The sequence below is a fragment of the Theobroma cacao genome, chromosome 9, assembly GCF_000208745.1.
Source record: "Theobroma cacao cultivar B97-61/B2 chromosome 9, Criollo_cocoa_genome_V2, whole genome shotgun sequence".
In the NCBI taxonomy this organism is placed as follows: Eukaryota; Viridiplantae; Streptophyta; class Magnoliopsida; order Malvales; family Malvaceae; genus Theobroma; species Theobroma cacao.
In genome coordinates this window covers 36,130,136-36,156,471 of record NC_030858.1, presented here as the reverse complement: position 1 = coordinate 36,156,471, position 26,336 = coordinate 36,130,136, and the positions used below count along the sequence as shown (strand labels likewise).

The 26,336-nt window shown below is 35.6% G+C and overlaps 5 protein-coding genes across 13 annotated transcripts; 1 reads left to right on the top strand and 4 right to left on the bottom strand.

Moving 5' to 3' along the window:
- On the top strand, positions 2,440 to 3,298 carry LOC18590655 (uncharacterized serine-rich protein C1E8.05). The gene has a single exon (XM_007016303.2). The coding sequence runs from the start codon at positions 2,570 to 2,572 to the stop codon at positions 2,894 to 2,896; it is 327 nt and encodes a 108-aa protein (XP_007016365.2). The 5' UTR covers positions 2,440 to 2,569; the 3' UTR covers positions 2,897 to 3,298.
- LOC18590654 (laccase-2) lies at positions 6,195 to 8,873 on the bottom strand. Its single transcript, XM_018127224.1, has 6 exons — positions 8,666 to 8,873; positions 8,403 to 8,554; positions 8,052 to 8,296; positions 7,828 to 7,956; positions 6,746 to 7,714; positions 6,195 to 6,650 (listed from the first exon to the last, which is right to left on the bottom strand). The coding sequence occupies exons 1-6, from the start codon at positions 8,795 to 8,797 to the stop codon at positions 6,520 to 6,522; spliced, it is 1,758 nt and encodes a 585-aa protein (XP_017982713.1). The 5' UTR covers positions 8,798 to 8,873; the 3' UTR covers positions 6,195 to 6,519.
- LOC18590653 (zinc transporter 2) lies at positions 10,533 to 11,909 on the bottom strand. Of its 3 annotated transcripts, none has more exons than XM_018127227.1 (3): positions 11,502 to 11,909; positions 11,214 to 11,417; positions 10,533 to 11,024 (listed from the first exon to the last, which is right to left on the bottom strand). In XM_018127227.1, the coding sequence occupies exons 1-3, from the start codon at positions 11,824 to 11,826 to the stop codon at positions 10,633 to 10,635; spliced, it is 921 nt and encodes a 306-aa protein (XP_017982716.1). In that variant the 5' UTR covers positions 11,827 to 11,909; the 3' UTR covers positions 10,533 to 10,632. The 3 variants fall into 3 exon arrangements, with proteins under 3 accessions (XP_017982716.1, XP_017982717.1, XP_017982715.1); XM_018127228.1 differs by having other exon boundaries at positions 11,562 to 11,909; XM_018127226.1 differs by having other exon boundaries at positions 11,214 to 11,826.
- On the bottom strand, positions 12,662 to 17,155 carry LOC18590652 (E3 ubiquitin-protein ligase SDIR1). Of its 7 annotated transcripts, none has more exons than XM_018127232.1 (11): positions 16,953 to 17,155; positions 15,958 to 16,055; positions 15,726 to 15,815; positions 15,476 to 15,623; positions 15,321 to 15,375; positions 15,148 to 15,203; positions 14,836 to 15,064; positions 14,584 to 14,698; positions 14,388 to 14,436; positions 13,931 to 14,056; positions 12,662 to 13,104 (listed from the first exon to the last, which is right to left on the bottom strand). In XM_018127232.1, the coding sequence occupies exons 4-11, from the start codon at positions 15,551 to 15,553 to the stop codon at positions 12,979 to 12,981; spliced, it is 834 nt and encodes a 277-aa protein (XP_017982721.1). In that variant the 5' UTR covers positions 15,554 to 15,623; positions 15,726 to 15,815; positions 15,958 to 16,055; positions 16,953 to 17,155; the 3' UTR covers positions 12,662 to 12,978. The 7 variants fall into 7 exon arrangements, with proteins under 7 accessions (XP_017982721.1, XP_017982722.1, XP_017982718.1 ...); XM_018127233.1 differs by having other exon boundaries at positions 15,148 to 15,200; positions 16,953 to 17,152; XM_018127229.1 differs by lacking the exon at positions 15,726 to 15,815 and having other exon boundaries at positions 15,958 to 16,102; positions 16,953 to 17,154.
- On the bottom strand, positions 18,167 to 24,074 carry LOC18590651 (E3 ubiquitin-protein ligase RDUF2). The gene is made up of 2 exons (XM_018126940.1): positions 24,065 to 24,074; positions 18,167 to 19,635 (listed from the first exon to the last, which is right to left on the bottom strand). Exons 1-2 carry the CDS (start codon positions 24,072 to 24,074, stop codon positions 18,464 to 18,466), a joined length of 1,182 nt encoding a protein of 393 aa, XP_017982429.1. The 3' UTR covers positions 18,167 to 18,463.

Below are 26,336 nucleotides of genomic sequence, written 5' to 3'. Positions count from 1 at the left end.
AAATTCAAGAATTGAGGAATTTTTACTTTTCTTATGTTGGTATTATATAGGTCACTATTGACATAGGTTGAAGGAAATAAGAGGGCAATTCATCCACCTTTAAGGGCTACATAACCACCAAGCCTGGTGGCCTAATTTGTTTCCCCTGGCACATGGACCTCAAATATTCTACTCTGATCTTACTCTAATGGCTGTGGTGAGGTTTAGAACATGACAGAAGAAAGCATTCTCTTTCATTCTTTCCCCTTTAAACACCTAAGTTTTGCAGTAAAATGCCTTATTTTCCTATCTTCAAGAGTAAGAAATCAAGTTAGGATACCTTTCAATAAACCCACCATTGGTCTGAAAACATGTGAAAGCAAACTCTGTGGTACATAATTTTGGCAATGGAAAAACATTGACCAGTCAAATTGTCTCATTTAACAAAAATATATTGGTTTTTTCCAGATTCCCCAATTTTTTTTTCTTTCTTGTTTTTGGTTTCTAGTCTTCACGACAGTCAATGAAAATTGTTAGAGAAATAATCAAAGTTTAATGCAATTTGCAGCAGGATCTCCATGCAGTGTGTAATACTCTGTAATTAGACTGGAAACAAGAACCCAAAATGAGAAAGCCGGTTTCAAGTTAATCCTTGGAAGAATGAACCTGAAGCAAGCAGGAATGATCTGAATCCCTTTTAATCTCAAACTATACTTATGATTAACATAAATAGCAAAGTGAGTTCTGTCATGGAAGTTTTTAAGAATATAGCCATCTCGTAAGTTGAACAATCTTGTAGGTTGTCCCATACCAGAAGAAGCATTATTGCACAAATCGATTTCATCACATGGTGAGTTCAGCAGGGTACCCCTGGTGGAATATTTTAATATGGGGCTGTATATATAAATATATACTGAATTGAATGATGCTTTTATTTCAAAATTTCAAGCTTCTGTTTGCTGATCCAAAGGGGTTGCATGTGCATGTGAATCCTAATTCCAACAGATAATTTTATGCTTTAAATTCAGCTGTTTATAATCCTATAGTAGCAGCATTCCAGAGCTGTAAATAAGTGCTTCTGATGGAGATTTTTAAGTTGGAAAAAGTACAAAGTTTTTATGACTGATGGTAGGACACGTTTATCAGACTTAATACAGGACCATTTTACATGAAAATACTCTACTGATACGAACTCATAAAAGAATCCTATGTTAAGGGGAAACAAAAAATTGGAGGACAGTTGAAAAGAAAATTTTGCTTTGAACTCATGAGAGGGAAAATGAAGCAAAAAGTACATGGCAACCTCTTGTAATCATGCCCTACACACCACTCTGAGAGAAATAAAAGTGGAGGGATAATGGATAAAAGCATCTTTCCTTTACCAAACATTGAGGAAGGAGAGTGACCATATCTACTAAATTACTCTATGAAACCAGAACAGAAATTTTGGGTTGCAAGAGATTCTCTCTCTGCTTCACTCTAGGGATGGTTAGGCTTACATAATTCGATTAAACTGAGGAATCTGTAAAGTTAGAATTCATGTATAATTCATAGGCAGTGAACTATAAAACCAGCATGAACATGATCAATTGCTACAAGAAAAATAATATGTTAGAGGGTAAAAGTTGCTATTTGCTTGTGACAGACACAGCAACAATTTGATGGCAATGGAAAGCTTGTTGAAGAAAGTAATTTTCTGGCGATGATCACTACAATGAAGTCATTGTAAGGGATGAAGGCTTTCCTTACATGTGATCATTCTAAGCTTGGAAGGTTGTGCTACAGCTACAAGAAGGGAAAGACGGTATCTAGCTAGAGCTGTAACCCTCAACATGAAGTTGTGGGAGAAGACCAAAGAGGCCCCATTTATAGCTTGTGGGGCTCCATCAAGAAGCAGAATGGCACTGTAATAAGTGTGTTTTCCATTCACCAAACTGCAAAAGTATTTGAATTTTTAAACCTAACCCTGTCTCTTTGTAGAGCAATAGACACAAAATCCTTATCACAAGAACCAGCTAACAACACTCTGACCCCTCCCCCCTCCTCCTTTCCCTTTTTCTTCTCTCTCTCATGTGTGTCTTTTTGGTGATACGAACTTAAAATACTGACATTATTATGGAGACCCGTACGACAATGGTGTCTAGAAAAATAAATGATGGATCTCCAAGAGTGAGGAGATTCAAAAATCAGGCAAAATCTTATATCAGCAAGAATGAGGACCTCCAAAATCCTCAGACAACCGACCAATGGTATCGTGCCACGACAGCAACAACGGTACGTATAACATGCAAAACTCAGATGATAAGCATACAAAAATCAGTGCTAAGTAAGAGAGTAGAGAATTGAGACTTGAAATAAACACTGATGAAATCAAAGTAACAAGCTCAAATTGCAAGGCCCTACTTCACTATATATATAAGAACATACAGCCCCACTAGTGTCTACAGCCCTGAGAATCCTTCTCAGTCACATCTCCGTCTCACCTTCTCTTTTTCTCTGCTCATCTTTCCCACGCGCAGACAAAGAGGTTATCAGGTTAGGTTCAAGAGATCAAGAGGTTATCAGGTTTTGCAGCTTCCAAGCTTATTACATGGATGAGAAGTGGAAAATATCAAAGAAGGAAGCTTCGGGTATCCATTGTTCATCAAGTTCTTCAAAGTTTTCCTCTCTCACGAGGAGTTTTTCAACGAAGAGCATTTCTTCCAAGTCTCCTCTCCTTAGGAGTTCTTCACAGAAGAGCTCATGTTCTTCTTCTTCCTCCTCATCTAAATATCCACTACCCCGAAGTTTTTCGCAGAAGAGCTCATCTATTTCGCGTAAATGTAGTAGCTTGGCCAAGGAACAGAAGGCAAGATTTTACATTATGAGGCGCTGTGTTGCCATGCTTGTTTGCTGGCATAAGCATGGAGATTCTTGAAGGACAAGAGATGGAGATGATCATATATATATATATATAGATCGGCAGGGAAGGATCCTCCAGGTTCCTTTCCCTCTTCTCCACTTGTTTCTGCAGGATGGTTCTTGGTCGTGTTTGTCTGGAAACTCATGGATTTCCATCCATTGGATCAGGAACAGATAAAAATGTCACAGAGTTTTCCTTGCTTACCTCCAATTTTTAGTTCAGTTCTGTTTGTAATTATAAATGAGAGAGGGCTACAAGTTTTATAGCTGTAAGAAAAGACTATATGGACAAATAGATTTTCTGTCAAATCTTTAAACTAGCAAGACTTTTTTCTAATCTTTTCTTCCTCCTTTTTCTCCCAGTGGTTTCTTTTTGTTTTCCCCTTGAGACATTAATCAAAAACAGATCTCAATATCAGGACGTCTTCTTAACCTCATTTTCCTTTTGGAGTGGCTTTTGGGTTGGTTTTCTTTTTTTGTTTCCATTTTCTTCATTTTTGTGCCTTGATGACAGAGAGATTCCTTTCATCAGCTGTTGCAGCAGCCATTATAATAATAGGACATCATTGGCTATTGGATCTGCATTGGGAATGAAAGCCATCTTTTTGCCTCTTTTAGAAAAAGAGGTAGGAATTTTGAGTTTTCGGTTAAAAGTGAATGGCAAATCTTGGATTGATCCTTAAATAAGGATCTGCCTCTTTTCCTTTCACTTCTTTCCCCACTTTAAGAGATTTCATCTTTCAACTTTCATCTCACCAAGTCAGCCCCTGAAACTGTTTTTTGATGTGCTAAAAACTTTCCAATGCTTTATGCTTTCTAGGTTCTTACTCTTAGTTAAGATCTTTTCCTTTTTTCGTTTTCCAGTTTAAGCTAGTGCTAAGAACCTCTATTTGGGTAGCAGTAAATGATACTAAAAGATAAGCTTGAGAATCAGTGAAAAACATTTCTTCAACACTTTATTGGAAAGAGTAGTGAGGCAACAAAATTCAAGAAAAACGCTTTTAAACTTAAACCAAGACTTGTGTCTGAGATACATGTACTACAGTCATTCATCGTGCTGCTCCATCTAGTATCAAGCCAGTTCCATCCTTCCCCAGATGTAGCATGTGTGACAGTCTATACTTTACTAAATGGTCTGATTGCTTCAAAAGAAGGGGATCTCACTACAATCATTGACACATCAAAAAATTTTTGTTATGTTGTTTTTAGATTCTGATTGTTAGTAAGGAAAAAGCAAGATGAATGGATGAAGCTCCTCAAAAGCTTAATTTGACATGGAAAATATGCTACCTCTTTCATCATTCCACATTGTCAAGGGCCATGTTTGTCTGATAACATAGGCCAATATGTTTTTCCTTCTATTTTCAACTTCCCTGCCACTGTTACAGCAACTTTATCTTGATTAATACTAGCACACTGATTGTTAGCAATTAGCACCAGTGTTTGGTATTATGTAAAACTTAAAAGTTTTTTGCTGTTCATCTTCATCAGAGAACTAAGGATTTACATAAAAAGTCAACCCTTTGATTAATAAGGTTCTTTACTGTCCAACTACCTTGGCTCAAAACAAAAGCTAATATACATATGAACCTCCATAGACAGAGTTGGAAGCGACTGACAATAAATATCATTTAACTTCAGTGCATTTGACTGGTGAGCCTTACATCTATTAGACTATGAGCAGAGGGCTAGTATAAGTAAATCTGATGATCAGCAAGATTTCAACCACTTTAAAACCAGTAAAATGCTCATATTCTTTCAATAAACTTAAGATCTTAACTATGATTGGTAACTTTCCAAATATAGAAATAACATAGTTGGAAAACACAATTATGGGGTATCATTTTACCAAAACAACATAACTTAAGAAATGAATTTAAACCTCTCTATCTAAAGCCAAATATTAACCTTCTCTAGCAGAGCAATCTAGGTATTTAGATATGAGAAAGAAAGTAAGAAATTGCGTGCTGCATACCTTATAGACCAAGGCCCTTCCAAACTGCTTGATTTATGTGTTTCCTAAAAAAAGATAAGGCTACAGCAGGATCAACATTCATCTCGCAATGGAATTTGCATGGAATCCTTATTAAAAGATATCTAAGAAAATGTAAGGAATTAGAAAGGGATTTCTACAGGAAGAAACACACAAGAGTTATAGCATCGATGGGATCAAGAAATCAGTACTAAGTTTTTTTCTTATACCAGCTCAATTTTTCCCACTTGCAGGAACACACCAAGAAATCTTGTGGCAGCATTCTCAAGATAGCAAGGTGATTGGAATAAAAGATGAATGCAGTCTAGGGAAACAGTTCACCTTATTGATTAAGAACAAGAGGTGTGAAAATTGGCAGCGTTTGTTCACTAAAAGAAAAGAAAAAAAGAAAAAAGAAAGAACTGGTACTTGATGGAAGGACTAATATTTCCATCACTGCTCGCTTTAGATAGCCAGTTGGCAACACAGCAACTTTTGCCTAAAGGCTGGATTCAAACATTGTGATCACCATCATCAGTTAACAAAAGAATGCATATGTCTCGTCAGATACAGAATCATATGTTACTGTCAATTTAACTATTAAGACGGTCCAAGTTTTTCAAAGTTCCATCATTCTTAGTTATGAAAGAAGATGACCTTCCTAAATATCAGGTCACTGCTCAATGGTCAGCCAAAGAAGCACCAAACCAACATCCTAGGCCACTTGTTAGATGTTGGTCGATTGATCTGTCCCATTCTTGTGGCCAACGGCAACCTTTTCCCTGGTACAAAAAGCTTACAAATTACGATATGATCATTTGAAGTTCAGATGCCTTAAGCTTACCACCATGATTTGATACAAGGGCGTATGTACACTAGTTTTCATGTCATTAATAATTTGTCTACTTACTTTTAAGATGACTTTAAATTTATTTGTTACTATTCACTTCTGCAGCTCAACCTGATATAGTGAATAAAGTAAATATCTTTCAATAGTTCCTAAATTATAGAATTTTAATCAGAGGACGGTGCAATTTTCTTATTATTGCACTTCCAAATCGAGTAATTTAAGAAATTTCGAATTCTTTTCAGTTTAGTAGAGTTAACAGTATGACATATAGTCTAATTGAAGATAATTTCTTAGTGTATTTTACCAACCCCACCTGCATGCATAGGTTAAGATTTGAGTAGCAGAATCTTAAATTTTCTTGAAAGTGTTTGAGGGAGCCTAGGGTCACCTTTCCTTTGTAAAGGGAATGACAGAATTCTAAAGAATACTATATATCTTGATAGCATTGCAAATTAAAATGTATGAAGTGTATGGATATTGAATTTGAAGATATGGATTAGATCAAATTTGTATTATTATTGCTTCAAACAACAGCATTGAAACTCTGGACGGTAACAAGTACAAACCTCCTCCACCATTTTCTTGGTAAAGGACTCTTATTAAGAATATCTCCGGGACAGGCAGAGTAAACAAGGAAAGAGCCTACAGTTCAATGCCTACGTTGGCTTAGGCTACCCTTTACCGCACAACAGAACCATTTTAAATTACAAGAAAACCCTCCCAAAAACGAATTAAAGGGCACAAAAAGTAAAAAAAGAGAGAAAATAAGGTTATGCATGCCGATGCTGATGCTTCAAGTCCCAGGGAGAGACAAAGGTCAACACTTGGGAAGATCAGATGGTGGAGGAGGCAGCTTCTGGTTAGGGAGCTCTCCATCCAAGACTATCCATGCCATTCTTAAGCCCCAACTCAGATGAACATCCAAGTGACAGTGCATCAGCCAAACTCCTGCATCATTAATTAAAGAAAATGTATACGGTATCAGTAAATGAATCATTCATATGTATTTTGAAAATAAATTGTATAATATTCTCAATTGTCACCAGGATTGTCTGCTTGAAAACGGATTGCCACCCAACCTCCAGAGGGCACACCAACAGTGTTCCTTTCAGCAGGATCAACTACGTTGAACTTGGCAGGGTCCTTGTTAGGATCAAAGTTGCCAAAACCCTGGCCAACAACATAGAAGTTATAGCCATGGAGATGGAGAGGATGACTCTCAGCACCCAGGATACTCGTGTCCTGCAGGACTACTTCCACACTTGTATTGAATGGTATCACCACAACTTTGGTGCCATTAGTTACAAGTGTGTTGTTAGGTGGAGTGCCAGTGTAATTGAATGGATGAAGAGGGAAGGCTGGGAAATCAGTGGTGTAACCCCTATTAGATTGGGCAAAGAAGTAGGATTGGAGAAGTGCAGTTCTTGGGAGAGCAAAAGAGATATTGTTCATAGACGCTGCAAATTTTGTGCCGTTAGGCCCCTGGCAGGTTTGGTTTTTGGGGCAGGGACTGCTTCCTAGACCAACTGTGAAGAAAAACTTTTTGTCTACTTTTTGTGGGACGTTGGCAGGGAACTTGGTAGTGGCTAAACTTCGGAATTTGCTGGAAAATTTGGCAACAAAATTTGTAGCATTGATAGCAGGCAAGCCTGGTTTAAGAAGTGGATGGTTTTTCGAACTAATGGAAGATGAGGAACTTGAAGGTGTTTCATATTCAAGGATACCTGCTACAGTGGTATTGTCAAAGGCACCCATACCAGTGAAATATGGCCTGGCTAACATGAAGAAAGTGGCATTGGGAGCTTGAGGTTTGGTTTTCAGTAGAACATTGGTGGTTTGTCCAGGTGCGATCACCAATGTATTGGTTACAAAAGGCTTGACATATACTGCATCAGCCTCCACAACAGTGAAACTGTGATTTGCAATGCTGAAGAATAGCTCATCATTGAGTGCAGCATTGATCAGCCGCAGAAGATATGTTTTTCCAGGCTTTACCTTCAGCTTATATGTATCTGTAAAGTACAAGCACAATCAAAAGGAAGAATAAGAATTTTGCTGTGAATTTAATGGGCCCCAGGACTTGGGTGACCAAATTGGTGGCTTGGTGCCCCCCAAGGCTATATACCTTTGGAAGAACAGTTGTACAATGGGCCTGGAAGCCCGTTAAGGGTGTAGGCATCAGAAACATTCGGGCCAGCTCCTGTCTGAAGAGATTGATTGATAACTGCCTCAGGGTCAGCATTAAACCATTCTCCTGTGGTGTGACAAATAAACTCAATAAGACAAATGCCATCAAAGAACTCTTCATTAGCCCCATGAAAGAAAACCTGGTGATTTGCATAACATTACCAAACAAGATTGGGACTTCTTTGTAGGGTTTGACAAATGGGTAAGATTCATTGCGCTTTGGGAGGATGATAAGGGGTCCATAAACAGTTGCTCTAAGCCATGAAATGTGTGCATGCCAGAAGAGAGTTCCTCTTTGGCCAGAAATGGTAAAGTTGTACACATAAGACTGGCCAGTTTGAATAGGACACTGTGTGATATATGAAGGCCCATCTGCCCATCCACTCCGAAGCTGTCTAACTCCGTGCCTACGGACACCATTTTTGTCATTCTCAAAAGGGTTATACCATAGCAAATAAAACAGAACAAAATTTTACAGAACATTAATGAACAAATATTTCAATGGCTTCATACCAATGAATGCTGATATTGTTAGGAACATGGTTAACCACTTCAACGACTAAGCGGTCACCCTCTCTGGCAATTAGACGAGGTCCAGGGAACTTCCCATTAACTGCGACAATGCTCTTAGTGCGGCACAAGCGGGTGATATTTTTCAGCTTTATCTGCAATGGAAAAAGAAACATAGTGTAGATGAAATTTTCAGGCCTATGTTATACTTTCACTTCACAAGCTACAACATTCTATCTAAAGTAAGAAATGCAATAATTTCATACGTCGAAGTGGTAGTGCCTGGTGATGCCTGCATGCTTTGCAGTGACAACCTCAGGATAGGCCATGAGACTGCCAACAGCAACAAGGAAGGTCATGAGAACTGCTGGTGACAGAAGAGCTGAAGAAGCACCCATGTTGGTTGGGACAACAGATTACTTAGCTAAAACAAGCAGGAAACAAACTATTGGTCTAAGTCTATGAAGTTTAGCTCTTTTGGAGTGATTGATGGAAACCTGTAGGGATGTCAGTTTATATAGAGACGTTTGGTTGATTAGGTAATAAGATGTTACAAGTTTGAGAAAGCAGGAATTACCAACCGTGGCCCAATCTTTACTGTTGAGTATCATTAAAGTCAATTAATCAATGTTTTGTCCTTGTTATGCCCCTCAAACATATCTTGAAACACAAAATTTCACCATTCCTAACCTTAACACAGCTAACTGATGATACCCTTTTCTAGAGATATTACATTGTTTGGGTGGGAAGAAATTAAAAAAAAAAAATCTTTCTTGAGATCACTTTCTCAAAAAACCAACATAATTACATGCATATAAAGAAATTAAACCAACTAAAACTACAAGAAATATTTTCATAAAAATAAAAATTTATCTACAAGGATCAGTCTAGTTAGTAAGTGTGCATCCTCTACCTTTTCTCACTTGATTCCGAACTCCCACAATTTGCTTTAGGGATAATAAAAGAAAATTCTTTATTAAGATTAATGGAGCCATTGAAAGAGATATTCAAGGATAACCATGTTTACTTCATCTGTTTTATTTCCACTGAAGTAAACAGTGAAACAAACATCCCAACCAATGTGCATTTAGATCTTGTGTCTTTTGACCCAATGTATTCTATGATCACATATATACCCTCAGTTATTATGCGACTGCTATATGTGAAGGTCAAGTCTAACCGTTAAATATTCTTGGTGATCAAGACAAATCAAAGGAGTTACCATCTTCCCACACCTTACCAAAAATCAACCAGTGAATTCAGATTTACGTTCATCATGATGATCATTTTCATGAAAGAGTTCACTGGGACATGCACATTTTTGGTTGGTGATGGCAGCTCTTTTCAACCAAATAGAACCCCTGGGCTAGTCCCCGGTGGCTAGGGGAAGAGAAGGACTTTTGACCCACCTTTCTTTTAAGCAACAATGGAAATGATTAGGGTGTCTGCCTTGCTATTTCTTACTGTACATAACAAAAACCAATCACTGAAGCTTTATCATCAAGTTAAAGATAAAGCAGATTTAGCTAGAGTCTATTGAGTCTATGGCTAAAAGGGTTTTGTGAAAATAGGTTTTAATCAGACTTTAGTTTAGACTAAACAAATTTTTGGTTGCACCAACTACAAATCTTCTAGGCTACTATTTGTAGCTCTACTTTACTTGCTCCAGAGTCTGCGTATACGAACAATCATGGAGATTTCTTCATGTTTATGTTCCTTTTTCCAGTAGCCCAAACAGAAGTTAATGTGCAAGCACATACTTGTATTAGAATGAGGTGATCGGACAAAAGAACAGAGATGGGAAGAAGGAGAGTTTCCAATTCTTCACACTATAAAGTTCTGTTCTTACACTCAATGCGGCTGGAATCATTGAGAACTCTAATCCAATATATTAGGACAGTCTCCCTAAATGGTATATTTCATGTTCATTTGAAGCCATTCCTGGTAAATATCAGTTGAAGGAAATTCCATTGACAAAGTTCAGGGACAGAATTCAATGTACAAAATTCAGGCATAATTTGAAGAGAACTATATTTCTGTGCCGAAAGAAGGGGATATGTTTCCTCTGTCATTTGGAGCATGTGATTAAGGTCCCCAAATATATTTTCTCAATAGGCACAATCGAGATGAATATTATTTGAACATGGAGTAATTTCAATGCCTGGTATTTGATTATTGATGTTGCGTTCATTATAATTGAAGAAACTTACAAATTAGTATGCAAAGAGTTACATTAGTCCCAGATCATAACAACTGCTATAACTGCTACTCCAAGAAGCACAGCAAGAAACTTGAAGTAGGGAGTGTCGAAGTAACATTTTGCTTGTGGTTTGAAGCCCTTGGCGATAAGATGATTGATGGCAACGTAAATGAAAACCCCACAAGCAAGTCCCATCGAGATTGCGTAAATCCAATCAGCTACATGTCCTTGAGTTGTTGCATCAATGGCAATGCCGATCCCTACTCCGATGGGGCTAGAAACAGCAAAGGCAAAAGAGTAACCACAGGTCAATAGAAATGGCCTCTTTGGTATCATCCTGAGCAGTGCAATGCCCATCGCAATGGCCGCAAAAATTTTGTGCAGTGATATTGTCCAAAGATTCCTCCACGCATCTGCCTTGGTATCTGAAGCATGGAAACAGGCTTATCGTTGATAAATCTAAGGGCTGAAACCTGAAGCAACTTCAATAAGTTTGTGCAATATTCAACTCGGATTCATCTAAAGAAAAGCTGTCAGGTTCCAGCTATGGTGCTTTCCTCTATCTCTAAGCTTGTTTACGCATAACTGGATAAATGAAAGCTCTAGAAACTTACCCGCAACGCCAACAGCAATGCCCTCGAAAACTGAATGAAAACACAGGGCGAGAATAAGAAGCACAGTATCCCCGAGAGACGTCGTCCTCAGGAAAACTGGGTTGGCATCCATTCCTACATCTTTAGAGTGCTCCTCATTAGCAGTTCTCCCTTCTTCCATTTCAACTCTAGCTTCTCTTTCACCACTTGATGTAACATAGATAACTATGCAATCACCAAGCATGGTTAGAAGATAGCCCGCCGATGCCAGCATGAATGCAAAAGGGTAAGTTTTGGTCGTGAGCTTACCAAAAGTTTCGTTAGCATCGCTCAAGAAATGAATCAAAGAGGTGGCTAGAAAAACCCCACCCGCAAACTGGGTGCCTAAGAGGAGAAAACTTTCGTTCCATCGGTAAAAGTAGGGGGAGACACCACCTGCAAAAGTGCTGACTAGAAGAATTATCAAGCACCATATCTTCACCAAGATTATGCCCTTCTCATGCAAGTTTGCATGATCACCTTCGTCCTCGTGATCGTCCCCTCCATGACCTTTGGTTACGGAGAATTGCAAGAGAAGGAGAAAAATGAACAGGGACTTGGACTTAAGTTTTGCCGAAGAAGAAATTATGGCCATAGATAAGAGCGGATGGATACTTCTTCCCTCTTTCGTGGATTAGTTGACTTTAGTTATTATCTAACTTCTGAGCGTGGATATATAAATACCTGGATTTGCTCGCCGCTTCTTAGTTTGCAGTACAGCTTTGACTTTGCAAAGTTTGTAGTAGTATTGTACTACACGCGGTTAATTTGTTTATTTCGTTTGATGTCAGCCTCAGATCAGCCTGTCAATGGCGGCAAAGGATTGGGCCAGGCATCACTTTGGGGACCCTCGACGCTTTTCCCACGGGCTGATCACGTTCAAACAATTTTACATATATATTTTTCTTACCAAAAGAGGTGTTCATAAAAAATGCGTTATCAAATTTTCCTTTTACCTCAGCTATCATTACCCATGACATGCGTTATCAGCACCAAACCATGACCTGCGATGCAGCCCCAATATCCAGGCTCAGCTACATATTAAACCGAAGCCAAATCTGGATCTATCTGGTGTGACTTGTCGGTTCACACGGTAAGGAACAAGATCACCTTAAGGTCAGAGATAATATACTAATATTCCATATTGTGAGAAAGATGATGAAGACTATGACATAATCAGTGATGCTAATGTCTAATTAGAAGATAACAACAGTGATGCAAGCTAATGCAAAGCCCTCCCCAGAGAATGGTTCAATGATGCATTTCAGTATTGCCGGCTTCTTCTTCTTAGAAATAATGATTGAATCACAAACCAAATACCAAGCATTTCATCATGTCTAATATAAACAATATATGCCATTAGAATATGTGACGTGGTAAGATGAAGTCCTAGATCTTCCACAAGCACCAGCAAAATTCCAGCACTTAGATAGGAGAAGGGAATTCATAGAAAAGTAGAATAAAGATATGTGTTGGATGGAAAAAAAGCTACAAATCTATCCAAAAGGAACCAATGACCTCACACAAAGTATATTATATGAGATCATATGGAATTTTTTTCAGTTAAAGGTACAAGGCTAAGCATGATGAACCTATACCCTCCTTTTCTTTCATGAAGTCCATGATAGATAACATACAGACGAGGATATTTACAGACACAATCCAAAAAACATTACTTTTTATGTAACTGCAAACATAATAGATATACTTTACTGCATATACAGATTGTGTTTCTAGGGGAGTCAAGTTACACCATGTCTGAATCATCTGACTCACTCTCCCTGTTTTCCTGCCACACTGACCCCATTTTAAACTTACATACAGGACATGTGCCTTGTTGCCGCAGCCACGGATCAATACAGCTGGCATGGAACTGTAAGAAGAGACATTGTTACTATATCAAATACCATATAATAGATATGACATCAAGATAACATCTATTACAACTCGGTATTATAGGAAGGATTTAGACTTTAGGATTTAACTATTAGCACTATGCATAAAAAGCACAAGGATGCTAGCACAAGAACAAGAATCATCAAGAAATCAGAAATGTTTGGCCAAATAATTAAAAGAAAAAGTCAAGAACAGACTTTAGAACGATAATGGTAAAAGGTCATGCATTTAAGATAGAAAGACGGACATTTACAGTTTCAACAAGTCAGGAGTTCACAGATGCATTTAACTCTGAAAGGTTTAAGAAAAAGAATATTTTCTCTCAGTCACATCCATGAAAAAGAGATTTCCCATGAAATTTGGTAATAATTTTTCAGTTTACAATGTTTATGAGGATAACATGGGAAACTACTACGAAACAACAGTCAGGAAATGGAAAGGTTGGAAAAAACACTAATACATTACACTACTAAGAGATGGAAAAATTGCACGTGATACAAAATTTCTAGCATTAACTGGTCAACAACATACATTATAATTAAAATTCAAATTCAGAAGCTTGCAAAACCTTGAGATTACTTCCAAAAAAGCACTAGCTAATGTTGTTGTTAGGTCATTAGGTCTAACTCACTTAAAAATCACCATTGCAGTATAGATGTGAGATGTTCGTATGTGCAATTCATTTGACTAGGAGATGATGATAGAACAAATAGGGGAAAACAGACCACAGTTTTGACAAATGAACTGTGCACCTTAACATCATTAGATAACAACAGAAATCAAGTAGACTGTTGAGCTAGAACCTGATGCAGACATGGCAAGCTACGAACAAGCTCCCCCCTGTTAACTTGATCCAAGCAAATAGTACAAGTTAGTTCATCTTCTGAAGCCTTCATACTCCCATCAGCTTTCCTAGAATCTTGCTTTGGCTGCAACAGATATTTGTGACTTAGATTACAAAAACCATCCATGAAAAAACAGTATGTATAAAATGATTTATAATGATGCACAGACACAGACAAATTTGTGTTGAACACTTTAATGCCCTCTATGATTATGCCAACTTTGATTATGAGATGTACTCAATGATTTGTTATGTTACCCAAGATCTTCTTTGAAAATTATAAAAGCTTCATGAAAAATTATTACAACTTGAAAACAGAGTATTCAACTGCAGAAGGAATTACTTAAAAGTGGTTTCTAATCAACAATATTTTCTAGTTTATTAAAAAAATTAAACTTTAAATTATTTAATGATACCTCAACAGAGGCTGATGAAGATGATGCCTGCTGCAGTGATGATCCAGCACTGTAAAAAATAACAAGGAAGAAAAATCAATGCGACTATGAACATGGTCAAAAGAAAATTAAGCAAGCCCCACATGCTAGTTCACAACTAGAGCCTAGCTGTAAGTGGTAAAATTCCTGCTACTTAAACAGAAGCACTGATGCGTACCTCTCTGGGCCGGGGACCTTGTACTTGTGCACGGGTAAGGCATTTATCTCTTCCTCACTCATTGAAGGAGTTGTGGAAGTATTATCAGAATCTAATGCTCTCAGGGTTTCATAATCTGGAGCAGACAGAAAGAAAGTATTAATCTCCACAAAACCACCTAAATTACAGCCAACACTCCCTTTGAATATCTGTCAATGCATGTTAAATCCAAACCATAGAATCTTATGACTGAATTTTGAAAAAGCACCATACCCAGGTCATCAAATTCACGGTCAAGAAGTGCAAGTTGGAGTCTTAGTCCTTGTAAGCGTCCTCTTGTAGCAAAAGCGATTGATGGTGGCATGTGCAAACGCAACTCGGTATGGCCTAGCAAACCACTAGCTGCTGCAGCATGAGCTCGGGCCCGAGCTTGAAGTTGCTGACAAGTTGCATACATCCTCAGGCTCGTAGCCATTAAAAAGACACCCACTACTACCCAAAGCTGCATGCACAGACACAAAGGATACCTTCATAATTGCCATGTATTACCAGCATGCTCCCATTGAATGTGTAGTAAGTACATACCAGAAAGTTTGGTGACATTTGGTGAGAGTTTAAAATCATAAACAGCAAAAGAACTGCTAAAAACAAACAGGTAAGAACAGATTAGAATGCAAGTTGAAGTTACAATAAGGAATGACTAGGGACAAATGTTAATAGATGCAATGGGAGAAAACATATGGAACTAGAAACATTACCTGTAACAAGAAAGGCCAGTGAATTGGAATTAACTGGTCGGGCTGCATGTATACGCTGAAAAAAAAGGCACAGTGAGAAGATCAAGTCCCATTGTGTAGTATAAGACAATCTGGCCGTCCAACAGGTAAGTACAGATGCGGATAAGTGAACATACCACAGCAGGACGTTCAGGAATAAGTCCCGAAAACCCGCTTTCTATATCTCCTCTAGTCCCTCGGAAAACAAAACTCATTGTTGCAAAATGCAGATATTCCACTAGCAGATGGTATGCAAACAGCTTCTTCTCTTGAAACTTTCAAATCCTATGATATTTCAATTGTATGTAAATCAATATTACAAGTCAATTTCAATCAAACAAAGCATGGATAGCCTGGAAATCATGCTTTATTAAATTGAAATTATACTCAAAATTTAAGGATCGCTGAGGTCTATATTAAGCTAAAAACAATTCCCCTCACATTCTCAATATCTTATCCACCAGTCCCATCTGTGGCCTGTTTTTTTTTTTTTTGAAAAGTAGAAATTTTATTAATCCCAAAAGATTGCATGCCATAACAAGTTTTGAATCTTGTAGATAAAAGACTTCTAGCGGCATAAGAAGTCAAGCTATGGAGAGAAAAAGAGTAGTACACTTGCCTGTTAATGGTTATTCACAAATATGTCATTCTACAGTCACATGTTTGCGATGTCTGAGCCAATGCTTTCTCTTGAGTCTCAAATAGAAATCAGTTTTTCTACATATGATTACGAAATGTACCTATCTGTCAACATGCTCTAAGCTCTGAAATGGTAATTACAAAACCACAGATTTCAATCTTGTTGATAAAACCATGACTACAAACATATTAAACTCCTCCAAACTCCAAAGGGGAAGCATAGTAAAAGGAATTGGAATCCAACAAGGAAAACAAAAAAAGATCATAAATTTTTTTCAGTGGAAACGGTCATAGTAACCCCTTCATACATGAAACAAATCGAGACTTAACCACCTAATTTACTGATTCAAAGCATGACCCATTCAAAAGCCATTAAAGCTTATCAAATTTGACCCACTAATGAAATCCAATAGATAATTTATTAAAAGGTTAATACGACTACATCTCTATCTCTCAGTTCCAATTTAAAATAACTTAAGAAACCAATTGAACTAATTGTTTATGAATTGGAATGCCATTTACCTTGTCAATAGTCATTATTTTAGTAATTTAATATTGTATATAAAGCCCCACCCTTTAAAGCATAGTTAATACTATATTGTGCTAATGAAGCCATACTTTACACAAACTCAGAAGCAAAAGATTCAAAGTGTATGAATTAAATTTCTTCCTTTTATTGAATTTGAGCATTATTATAAAAAAAACAACACGCATAGACAGAATCAACCGCAAAATCAAGCAAAATTAATAATATTTTGAAAGACATAAATAAAGATATTAGCACAGTAGCCTGCATTGCCCTGTATGAATCAAAATCTAACGAAACCAAAAAAAAAAAGACAAGAAGTCAACTTTCCAGGTTTGTTTGGCTGATGAGAAAATGCGAGGAAACGGCAAAAGAAAAGTCTCAGTTTTCCTCCATTTTCTCGGAAAACAAACAGAATTCAATGCAAAGAAACAAAGAACAATACTTACACAAGAAAAACGAAGATCTATCAATCAAACGGCCGTCCTTTAATTGCATAACATGAACAAGCTGAGAGAAAAATCAAAAGGAAAATAAGAAGAAAATTCTACAAACTCTCTCTCTCTCTCTCTCTTTTCTTTCTTGCTGTTGCGATTGCGCTCTCTTTCTTGGTCCGAAACTAAACAGTTGATAGCAATTAATTTTTTTATTTCTTTGGTTTTTAATGTTATTTTTCTAGTTCGAAGAGAACTCTAGAGAGTGACACGTGGACTTGCTTCGGATCTAAGCGCTGCCATGTACTTTTGACAACGTGGATGACTTCATATCAACCGCTAGATCTAGCATTTTATGGCCCATCAGATTTCTAGTGTGTGAGCATCCACCACCAAATCAGAAATCCAAAACTTGCTAATATCTCAATTCTTTTCTGGCAATGAAATTCAAAATAAATAATTTCTCAAAATTACTTTTTTTATCTCAGAAAATTCCATAAATATATTAAAATTAAAATTACTTTTATTCACCATAAAGATAAATAGATGATAATGATTGTTGACAAATGACAACGATTAAGGCATTAATTAGATGTTAACAGTTGTTCAATAAATTAGTATTAGTTTGGAAGTAGTAGTTTGGCGACATTAATGGTTAACCAGACAGGAGAGCGGAGTGAGTGCGGATTTTGCCATGTTTGGTCAGTGGAATCTCCTTTTCCTTTCTCACTATCTTCCTTCCTATGTTCGTTTTCTCCAAAGCTTAAGCTTTGAACACGTCACCAGTTTAAAAGGAAGGCGCGACTTGGCCCCCCAAGTCCAGCTGTCCCATATGAGCTCCATTTGGTCATGGCTCCAGGCCAGGCCATGTCTTGCATACATCACATCCGGCTCGGCCCGCGGATGCCGCGGGAAAGTGAGGGTGTTTGGTACGGTATCTAGACTACTTCATTTTCCCCTGGATAGAAGATTAGACCAAATCTTTGCCAAATCGGCATACTCTGGATTTATATCTCGCCTGCTTACTAGCCCACGACTTTTTTTTATGTTTTGGGTAACTTGGGAATTGGAAAGGATGTTCGCGTTTCGACTTTCTGCTTTCAACATGTGTAAGGGAGGATGCTGACAAGGTAAATTTGCTGCTATCAGATAATCACAAAAGCTTTAAAACCTTTGCTGCCAAAAATCCCCACCAGAAAAGGCAGGATCCCCCATTCCCCTAAGACCCCAAAACCTGGGTGGGTAACACAACAAGGTTTCTGTTTTCGATCAAACAAGACACAAGGTTTCTACATTCTTTTAGCTCCACTCCTCTGTTTTTTGCTATCCGATTAGAAACAAATTGAATCACAGATATTAAAGATGAAATTGCAGCTGATATATTGCTACATGAAAAATTCAAATTCTTGCCAATTAAATGCTATTTACAACAATCAAAGAACACATATTTTTTCATAAATTCAAGACCAAAAAAGAAGTAAAAATAATTTTTCTTTCTTTTTTTATAATTACCCCCAAAATTTTTCTCATTCCAGCACCGAGCTTGAGCTTCTGCTTCTACTTCTTGTAAAGCTACTGAGCATAGAAGTGGAACCACTTCTGGTTAAACCACCAGACTCTTCACTTCCACGACGAGACTGAGACCTTAAACCCCTCAAAAACGACGTCACGTTTCTGACAACTCTCCTTAACCCACTCTCTCTTCTTCTAACCCCAACCCACGAGACCCTCCTCGGAGCTCCATGACCCGAACCCGATTCCCCAAACGCTCCGTCCATCTCCGTGTAAACCACGGGCACTTCCCTTTCTCCTCTAAACCTCCCCACCGCAAAAACCCCACCCGGTAACCTCCATATACTCAATCCCACTGTCTCCGAAGCGTCATCGTTTGACTCGATTCGGTCCGACGGCATTTCGTGGCGGCAAACGGGGCACGAGTTTCGAAGGGAAAGCCATGGGATGATACAATCTTCATGGTAAATATGCTTACATGGCATCTCCCTAGCTTCGGTCCCAAGCTCGAAAGGCTCTTTACAAACGGCACAGTGAGTTTCTGAACAAACATGGGTCGAAGATATTTGAATCGTCGGCATTGATTCGATCGCCGATTTCGAAGCTGGCGGGTTCTCTGGTTGCCCCAATCCGGTTATTTCGATCTGGGAAAGTTGTTCTAGTAACCGATCGAAACCCAAGCCCATTAATGATTCGGACATCGAAGTCGGTATGGGCCTTAAGCCCGACCCGGATCCGTCGTCATAGAAGAATTCGAAGCCGCTGTTGTTGCTCCCATGGGTGTTGTTATTCTCGTCGTCGGTGGCGTCGGCGGCACCACGTAGGACGATGATTGGATTGATGTTTGACCGGTCAACGGAACTTCGACGATTTCGACGAAAGACGAGGTTTCGTGTCCGATTCGAGTTTTGACGACTATTATCGTTGCTGGTGATCATGTACATGGCTGGAAATCGACGATTGTGATTATCCGATGATTCGATCTCCTCGATGAAACCTCCGTCGCAGTACGGGCATGCAACGTTGCCGTTGGTTCCGTTGTCTACAGCCAGGACGCGAACCAGACGGGTGCAGCTGTAACACCAATACGACGACGTTGAAGACATGCTTGCCCGACGAGAATTCCAGATCCAGAAAAAAGGCAAAGAAGGAAAGAAAAAAATTTTCAGGTCTGAAGAGAGCTTTACTGGCTTTTAAAGGGATACGAGGCCACCTTAAAGTTTAGACGCCGTAAGATGATCGAGCCCACGTGGCAGCTTAGGAGTGGAGAAAATGAGAAAATAATTAACGACGTTGAAGAGATTGACCGGTCCAGTGGGGATTAAGGTTGGAGTTAAATTGAGGTTGACTGAAAATGAGACGAGAGGTAAAAGAGTGAAACTGTTAAAATGTCGAGACGCCGAGTTTGAAATTCAAACAGTCGCCGAGTAATGAGAGGCGCGTGTGACGTGTTGGTGCGTGTGTTGGCAACTGGCAGGAACTACGAAGATTCTTCAAAACGAGGCAAAGAGTGTCTTGTTCTGTGTTGGCGCGTGAAATGGACCCACACCCGTTCAATGCCAGTAAACTCTGGTCCCACGTCACTGTCTTATTGACATGTGATTTTATTTTCAACTCTAAAATTTGGCATGATTGGCATGCTCAAATTGCAATTTACATTTAAAATAAAATTTGTGGACCAAAACTTAACCTAAAAGGTTATCAAAATTCCATTTTTTTTAATTCTTTTGTCAGTGCCAAATTAAAAAATTGGATAATAATACAATAATTTGAGACTAAATTTACACTTAATTACCTTGTGTTTTCTTTAGTCAGAATTTTCTTCACATGGTCAATAATAAAACGATTAAAATATTTGTTATTAATTAAATTAGTATTAATAATAAATAAAAATTATTGATATAAAATTTACTGCAGTAAGTAAAAAGTCACGTAAATAATCATAAATTAATTAAATGTAAAACTTTAAATTTTCCTGATAAAAAATTTATTTAATAACTTGTAGTATTAAGTTTAGGTAATATATAGTTACAGTGAAATTCTGGGCAAGTCGGATTCATAAAATCATTATTCAATAATATTTCTTCAAAGAGGAAAAGGTAAATAAAACTTTTTCACATAAAAAATATTATAGAGTCGAAGTTCTTTAAAAAATTAGGTGATAAAAAAATAAATAAGAGAGTATTTATTCAAGCACAACATATTATTTTGCATAATATATATATATATATATATATATATATATATATAANGATATATATATATATATATATATATATATATATATATATAAGTAGAAAGTTCAAATTACTCATTCAAAGGAATATTAATTTGAACCCATAATTTGGTTCATTTAATTCTAAAAAAAAAAATTATGCATCACAATGTTATCATGATGACATTTCTTTTTTGTGATCATAAATCCACTCCCATTGCTTAATTTCTTTGTGTACTATAATAATCGTAATAAGCATACAATGATGCAAGGTTGACTCTAAAGCAAAAAAAGGGTATGTCTTCGTCAAAGTTTAATGGCCAAACCATAATATTAATAATTGTTAATTAGGTCAATTGTTGTTGGGAAGAAGACCTTGTTTGATAAACTGAAAATTTCCAAAATTAAAATTTTTAAAACATTTTGAAAAAAATTTATTAAAATTTTTATCGAACGCACCTTCAGTCTCCCTTCTTTCTAATACGGTCCGATGTAGTTTTCAACATATGTTAATTGATAAAAAGAATAAAATTTAGCTCCTAATCAAAACTTATACACAATAGTATTTCTCTGGCTCAATCTTTTCCAAATATTTTATACAAAGATGCTTGTTTGTATTGCATCTAACTTCTTTTTGCAAATTTAGTACTTGGTCCGGAATCAAGAATAGTTTATCAATTTTTTTCCAAAAGAGATGAATAAATCAAATAAAAAATATTAAGATTCTTAAATTGAGATAATTTCGATCGGTGAATGTTTATTTGCAAGAATATCCACCTTTACGATATTACTTTTTAATATACTTTTAATCATCTGAATGAAATAGCTGCCACTTGTTCAAAGGCAAGCATCAAAAGGAAATGAAGAAGGGGGTTTAAAGAGAGAAGGGGAAAGAGACACACACAAAGAAGAAAAGGCGTATGGAAGAACTCCACCAAAGGGGAAGAAGATGCTATAAAAAGTAGTATAGCAACTGTTATTTCCACTCTGAATTTGGGTGACAGATCAAAAGATAAAAGGAGAAAAAACCCTTTGGGTGCCACTCATTTGTGTTTCATCTCTCTCCTTCCCCCAATCCCATTTTCCTAAAAGCAGACAGTGCCTAAGTTTTCGTTCTAGTGCACGCCTTAAAAGTGACATGAAACATTCTTTTGTTTGCATGCAGTTCCTATATGATTCATGATTAGAGACTTCGCTTTGAGGTTTTCTTTTTTGGGAGATCTTAGTTGTTAACTTCAACCACATCATAATCCACTACAAATCAACATTAGAGTATGTACATGTGAAGATTATAACATAATCTCATCATTTTAATTAACATAATCTTAATTTAAAACGTTTAAGTAAAATTCACTATTTATTATCCCAAGTCTGACACTAAGGAATTTTTTTATTAAGATACATGACATATATATATTTTCGAGTTTTGAACTTTTCTCGGGTACTTTGATAATTTGATTTTATATGTCATATTATAATAAAGTATAACGAATTTACTTTTGAACGAAATTTCTTCACTTTGAAAATTGATTTACTCGTCAAATAATAATAATAATAATTATTGATACCTAAGTGTGTCATTAATTATGCTCACACTAAGTAACTAACAAATATTGACGTTTACCCAGAGAATTTGATGGCACATAAATAAGGAGGAACAATGGAGCGTTTTGATTAATGGAAAATTTGACTTTGGGACAAAAGCTTCGAAAAGTTGGTTCAAAATAGAATCTCAATCCTTTCTTTGGTGCCCTCCGCTCCTTTCACTTTTTTTTTTTTGGGTTCCAAAGTGAAAGTTGCTTTACAAATTTCACAAAAAAGATAAAAAGATAAAAAAGAAAAAGCTAAGTATATTCTTGTGAAATGAACAATAAACGAGAAGTAAATAATGAGTTGCTACAAATGATGGGAAAGAAAAAAAGGGTTGGGTGTTTTATGGTGTCATATCTGCTGATTAACAATCATAGCAAAGATATAATTCATATACTTTTTTCTTTTTTTGGTGTCATTTTCTGCATATGACCACATAAAATGTAACCTTGTATTAACAAAAATCCCAAAAAAAAAAAAGTTTCCTTCTTTTTCCTTTCAGCAATTGAGAAGAGTGGGGACAATCCGCGCCTTTCTTCTTAAACCAAGGTTACTGTTAGAATTATTTAGAATTTAGAATGGACATTTGATCAAAAATTTAATTATTATAGATTGAGAGCTTTTTTATTATATTTATATATTCATGATATCTCTAACTTAATAGATGTGCGATTTATTTTATCAAAATTTCAATACTTTTCTCTTCATGTGTAAGGATTATAGACCTATCATGTGACTGAATCACATAAAGGTCAATCAATGGAGTTAGTGTTTGTTTCGATACCATGATGAATTTCTTAAACGGACATCTAACTTAAAATTAATTGATAAAAAGTGAATAGATTTTTATTATATTTATATACTTAAGATATTTTAAATTTAGCATAGGGATGGTCTTGTTACAAGATACCCACGGATAATTGACCTCGATTATATAGAGTTATGATATTTTATATCGGTTTAGAAAGGGTTCGGATAGTAATTTTACTATTTGTATTGAGTTGGATAATTATTGGATAGTGGGTATGTATTAAAATTCAAGTTAGAGTAGTAAATTTAAAAAATATCCAGATAGTTGTAGGGTTTAGGTACCCCATCTGTTAATTGAGTTCGGATTTTGTACTTTAAAATTAGCAGGTACCCGCTAACATCTCTAATTTAGCATATGTGGAATTTATTTCATCATCACTTTAATACTCTCTTTTATGTATAGAGACTGCAAACCTATTACATAACATGAATCACAAAAAGAACAAATGAGAATAACGTCTACTATAACATCATGTTGAATTTTTAAGATATGTATCAAATGTAAAATCAATTGACAATAACTAGAGTGATATTTGTGATATATTATCCTCAACATTTTTCCAAATTAACAAATGTGTAAATATTGTCACTATTGGCAATTCCATGAGTTAAAAGTTTTACTCATGATATTGAATAATTTATTGTTTTTTAATAAAATGGTGAAATTAACATGTTTTTATAAACACATAAAGTTTTTATATATTTGAAGTATGTATCTAGAATGAGTTTCGGACTTTAATTTATATTTTGTTGGTTTTTGTTCTTTTTTTTTCTATTTTTCTTGTTACTTTTCCCTTGAATTTTTTGATATTGGGTCCAATAAAAGGTTTGATTTCTTGGACCGGAAAAACATCGGGTTGGGCCTAACTGATATGTAACTATGACGTGGCCCATTCTAAATTCTTGTATTGCTTTATTCAAATATCAAAATAGTTAAAAAAAGGGAATTTCTGAAAAAATTTATAATTTCTATTGCGAAATCACAACTATAATTACTTACCAACAATCATTTTATCTTTTATGCTCTAATTTTAATTGTAACATTTCACCTTACAAATATCATAAAAATAATAAAATACTATTTTGTACAACATTTTAAATATTAAATTACTAGGAACCGAGATAATATTAAATAATAATAATAATAATAATAATAATTTATAAAATATTTATTTTTCTCGAACAATCGGATTCCCGAACTTACGACGCTTCAATACCTCCCAAATAGAATATTTTTCCATGGAAGATGGAAAACAGGAGCTGATATTTCATCAAAATTGCAAAATGGCCCTTCGATTCCTTAAAAAGCTTAGGCTAGTATCGAATCCTATCATCCATTACGTGTCTGATGGAACATTGTTTCGGACAAATTGCATGTACTAACGTGGCAACAGAACAGCAGAGCAATGGGATCAAACCCCCGAAGACAAGTACCCGTACCTAAAATTTCCCATTTTCTCTTCTGGGTTTCGTTCTTTGTTGGTAACTAACCCGAAAGCTGAAAGTTAGAACCGTTGGAGATAAGGGCGGAGTCAAACGAATTGGAGACAGGGTTAGAGTCGAATGACTGGCAGGTGGCGAAAGAGTCAAAGGAGTAACAGAGGATGGTGATCTTTAATTTTTAATTTTTTTATTATTATAATAATAAAATTTAATATATATAATATGATTATTTTTATAATCATTCTTTAATCACTTTTTAAGTAAAATCTTGTTAGTATCCCTGGACATACAATGCTTTCCCTTTCAGCTTTAATGGTTGCTTCAACTCAACACGTATTTCTTATGATAACAAGGACACAAGTTGATGTTTTAATGCAATTAAATCACAACCCTAATTTCAAGATGACCCACATCTAATTTTGCTAAAAGAAAGGTTGTGTTAATTATGATTGGTTGTCCTAATTCGTATAAGTTTCTTAATCACATAATTAATCACGTAATTGTTTTGCTTTATAATTACTGAAAAGTGATAATTTATTCAAGTTTGATAATATTAATAACAAATTTTAACTCTTAAAGTATATCGTTATCATTTTTTAAAAATTAAAGATAAAAATCTCATAAAAGAATTACCATAAATATTTTATTTTTGATAGATAGGCTTTTATATTATAATAGATAATTCTCTTTTTCTCTTTTATCTGAGTAACTCTTTTTATACCAAGATATGAAATTCTATATATATTTCAATTAAAATTTTAAGCATTGGGCATGTTAAATCTCTGGAATAAGTATTTTTATTTTTATTCGAGGATAAAAATGAATGAAATAAGAGGATTATTTCATTCAAATACATATCTTAATTAGTATAAAATACCAAAATATTTTCCTTAAATGATCAAATAAGCATAGTATATCCAAAAAAAATAGGGGTACTTTATGCAAAGAAATCAAGGAAGATCAATTCAAAGATTTAGTCAAGTATGATTAGTTTATGTGGGGCTCTTGTTTTGAAAACAAAGCCTGATGTGAAGACTCAAAAGTTTCGGCTAACCAGTTTAATTAATAATTATGAAGGGGTCACATGCTACTTTATATGATATAAGGTTTGAATATATGTTTTAGTTTTAGAAAAATACCGTGCATTTACATAAAAACTTTGCAAATCTAAAACTACACACTTTTTTAATTCATAATAGCATTGATTAACCACATTAATGGTTTATCAATGATCCTTCATATATCTTCTCATTCACCAAGAAATGATTTTTTTTTATTTATATAATTTTATATGGAGGAGGTTTGTAATTAGGGATGTTAACGAATGGGTACCCCACCTGTTAATTTTTTTGAAATATCTTAACTCAAACTCAATAGGGTATTGAAAGTGGAATACTATCAATACTAGATTAAATTTTTAAATTGTCATCCGAACTCGTATTTGAATATTTTAAATAATACTTGTTAAATACTTGTACTAGTTAAATATTCAAGTAAAATAAATTTAAATTAAATTATATTATTAATAAAAATAAAAATAATAAATTATAATTAATTCATAAGAAATAAAATTAGAGTCTAACATCATATTTGTAACAAATTTATGAATTTTGGTATATATTACACTAATTAAAAAATTTATAAACAAAATATTAAAAAGTTATTATTTATAATCGGATTGAACAGTGGGTAGACTCTAATACCACTACCTAAACACTATCATAGAATATCTTAATCTTACTTAATCAAGTCAGTTAATACAAAATATTCTATTATAAGGTACTCATTGACATCTATAAGACTATACCAAATAACTCAATTGATTATAA

Coding starts and splice junctions, on each gene's coding strand:
- LOC18590652 (XM_018127232.1), bottom strand. CDS start 15,553: ATGAGTTTTGTTTTCCGAGGGACTAGAGGAGATATAGAAAGCGGGTTT. Junction 14,699..14,835: donor CCGTGAATTTGATGACCTGG/GTATGGTGCTTT, acceptor TGTCTGCTCCAG/ATTATGAAACCCTGAGAGCA. Junction 13,105..13,930: donor GCTTGCCATGTCTGCATCAG/GTTCTAGCTCAA, acceptor CTCTTCTTACAG/TTCCATGCCAGCTGTATTGA.
- LOC18590654 (XM_018127224.1), bottom strand. CDS start 8,797: ATGGGTGCTTCTTCAGCTCTTCTGTCACCAGCAGTTCTCATGACCTTC. Junction 8,555..8,665: donor CCAGGCACTACCACTTCGAC/GTATGAAATTAT, acceptor TTTCCATTGCAG/ATAAAGCTGAAAAATATCAC. Junction 8,297..8,402: donor AACAATATCAGCATTCATTG/GTATGAAGCCAT, acceptor TGGTGTCCGTAG/GCACGGAGTTAGACAGCTTC.
- LOC18590653 (XM_018127226.1), bottom strand. CDS start 11,826: ATGGCCATAATTTCTTCTTCGGCAAAACTTAAGTCCAAGTCCCTGTTC. Junction 11,025..11,213: donor CATTGCTGTTGGCGTTGCGG/GTAAGTTTCTAG, acceptor TCCATGCTTCAG/ATACCAAGGCAGATGCGTGG.
- LOC18590655 (XM_007016303.2), top strand. CDS start 2,570: ATGGATGAGAAGTGGAAAATATCAAAGAAGGAAGCTTCGGGTATCCAT.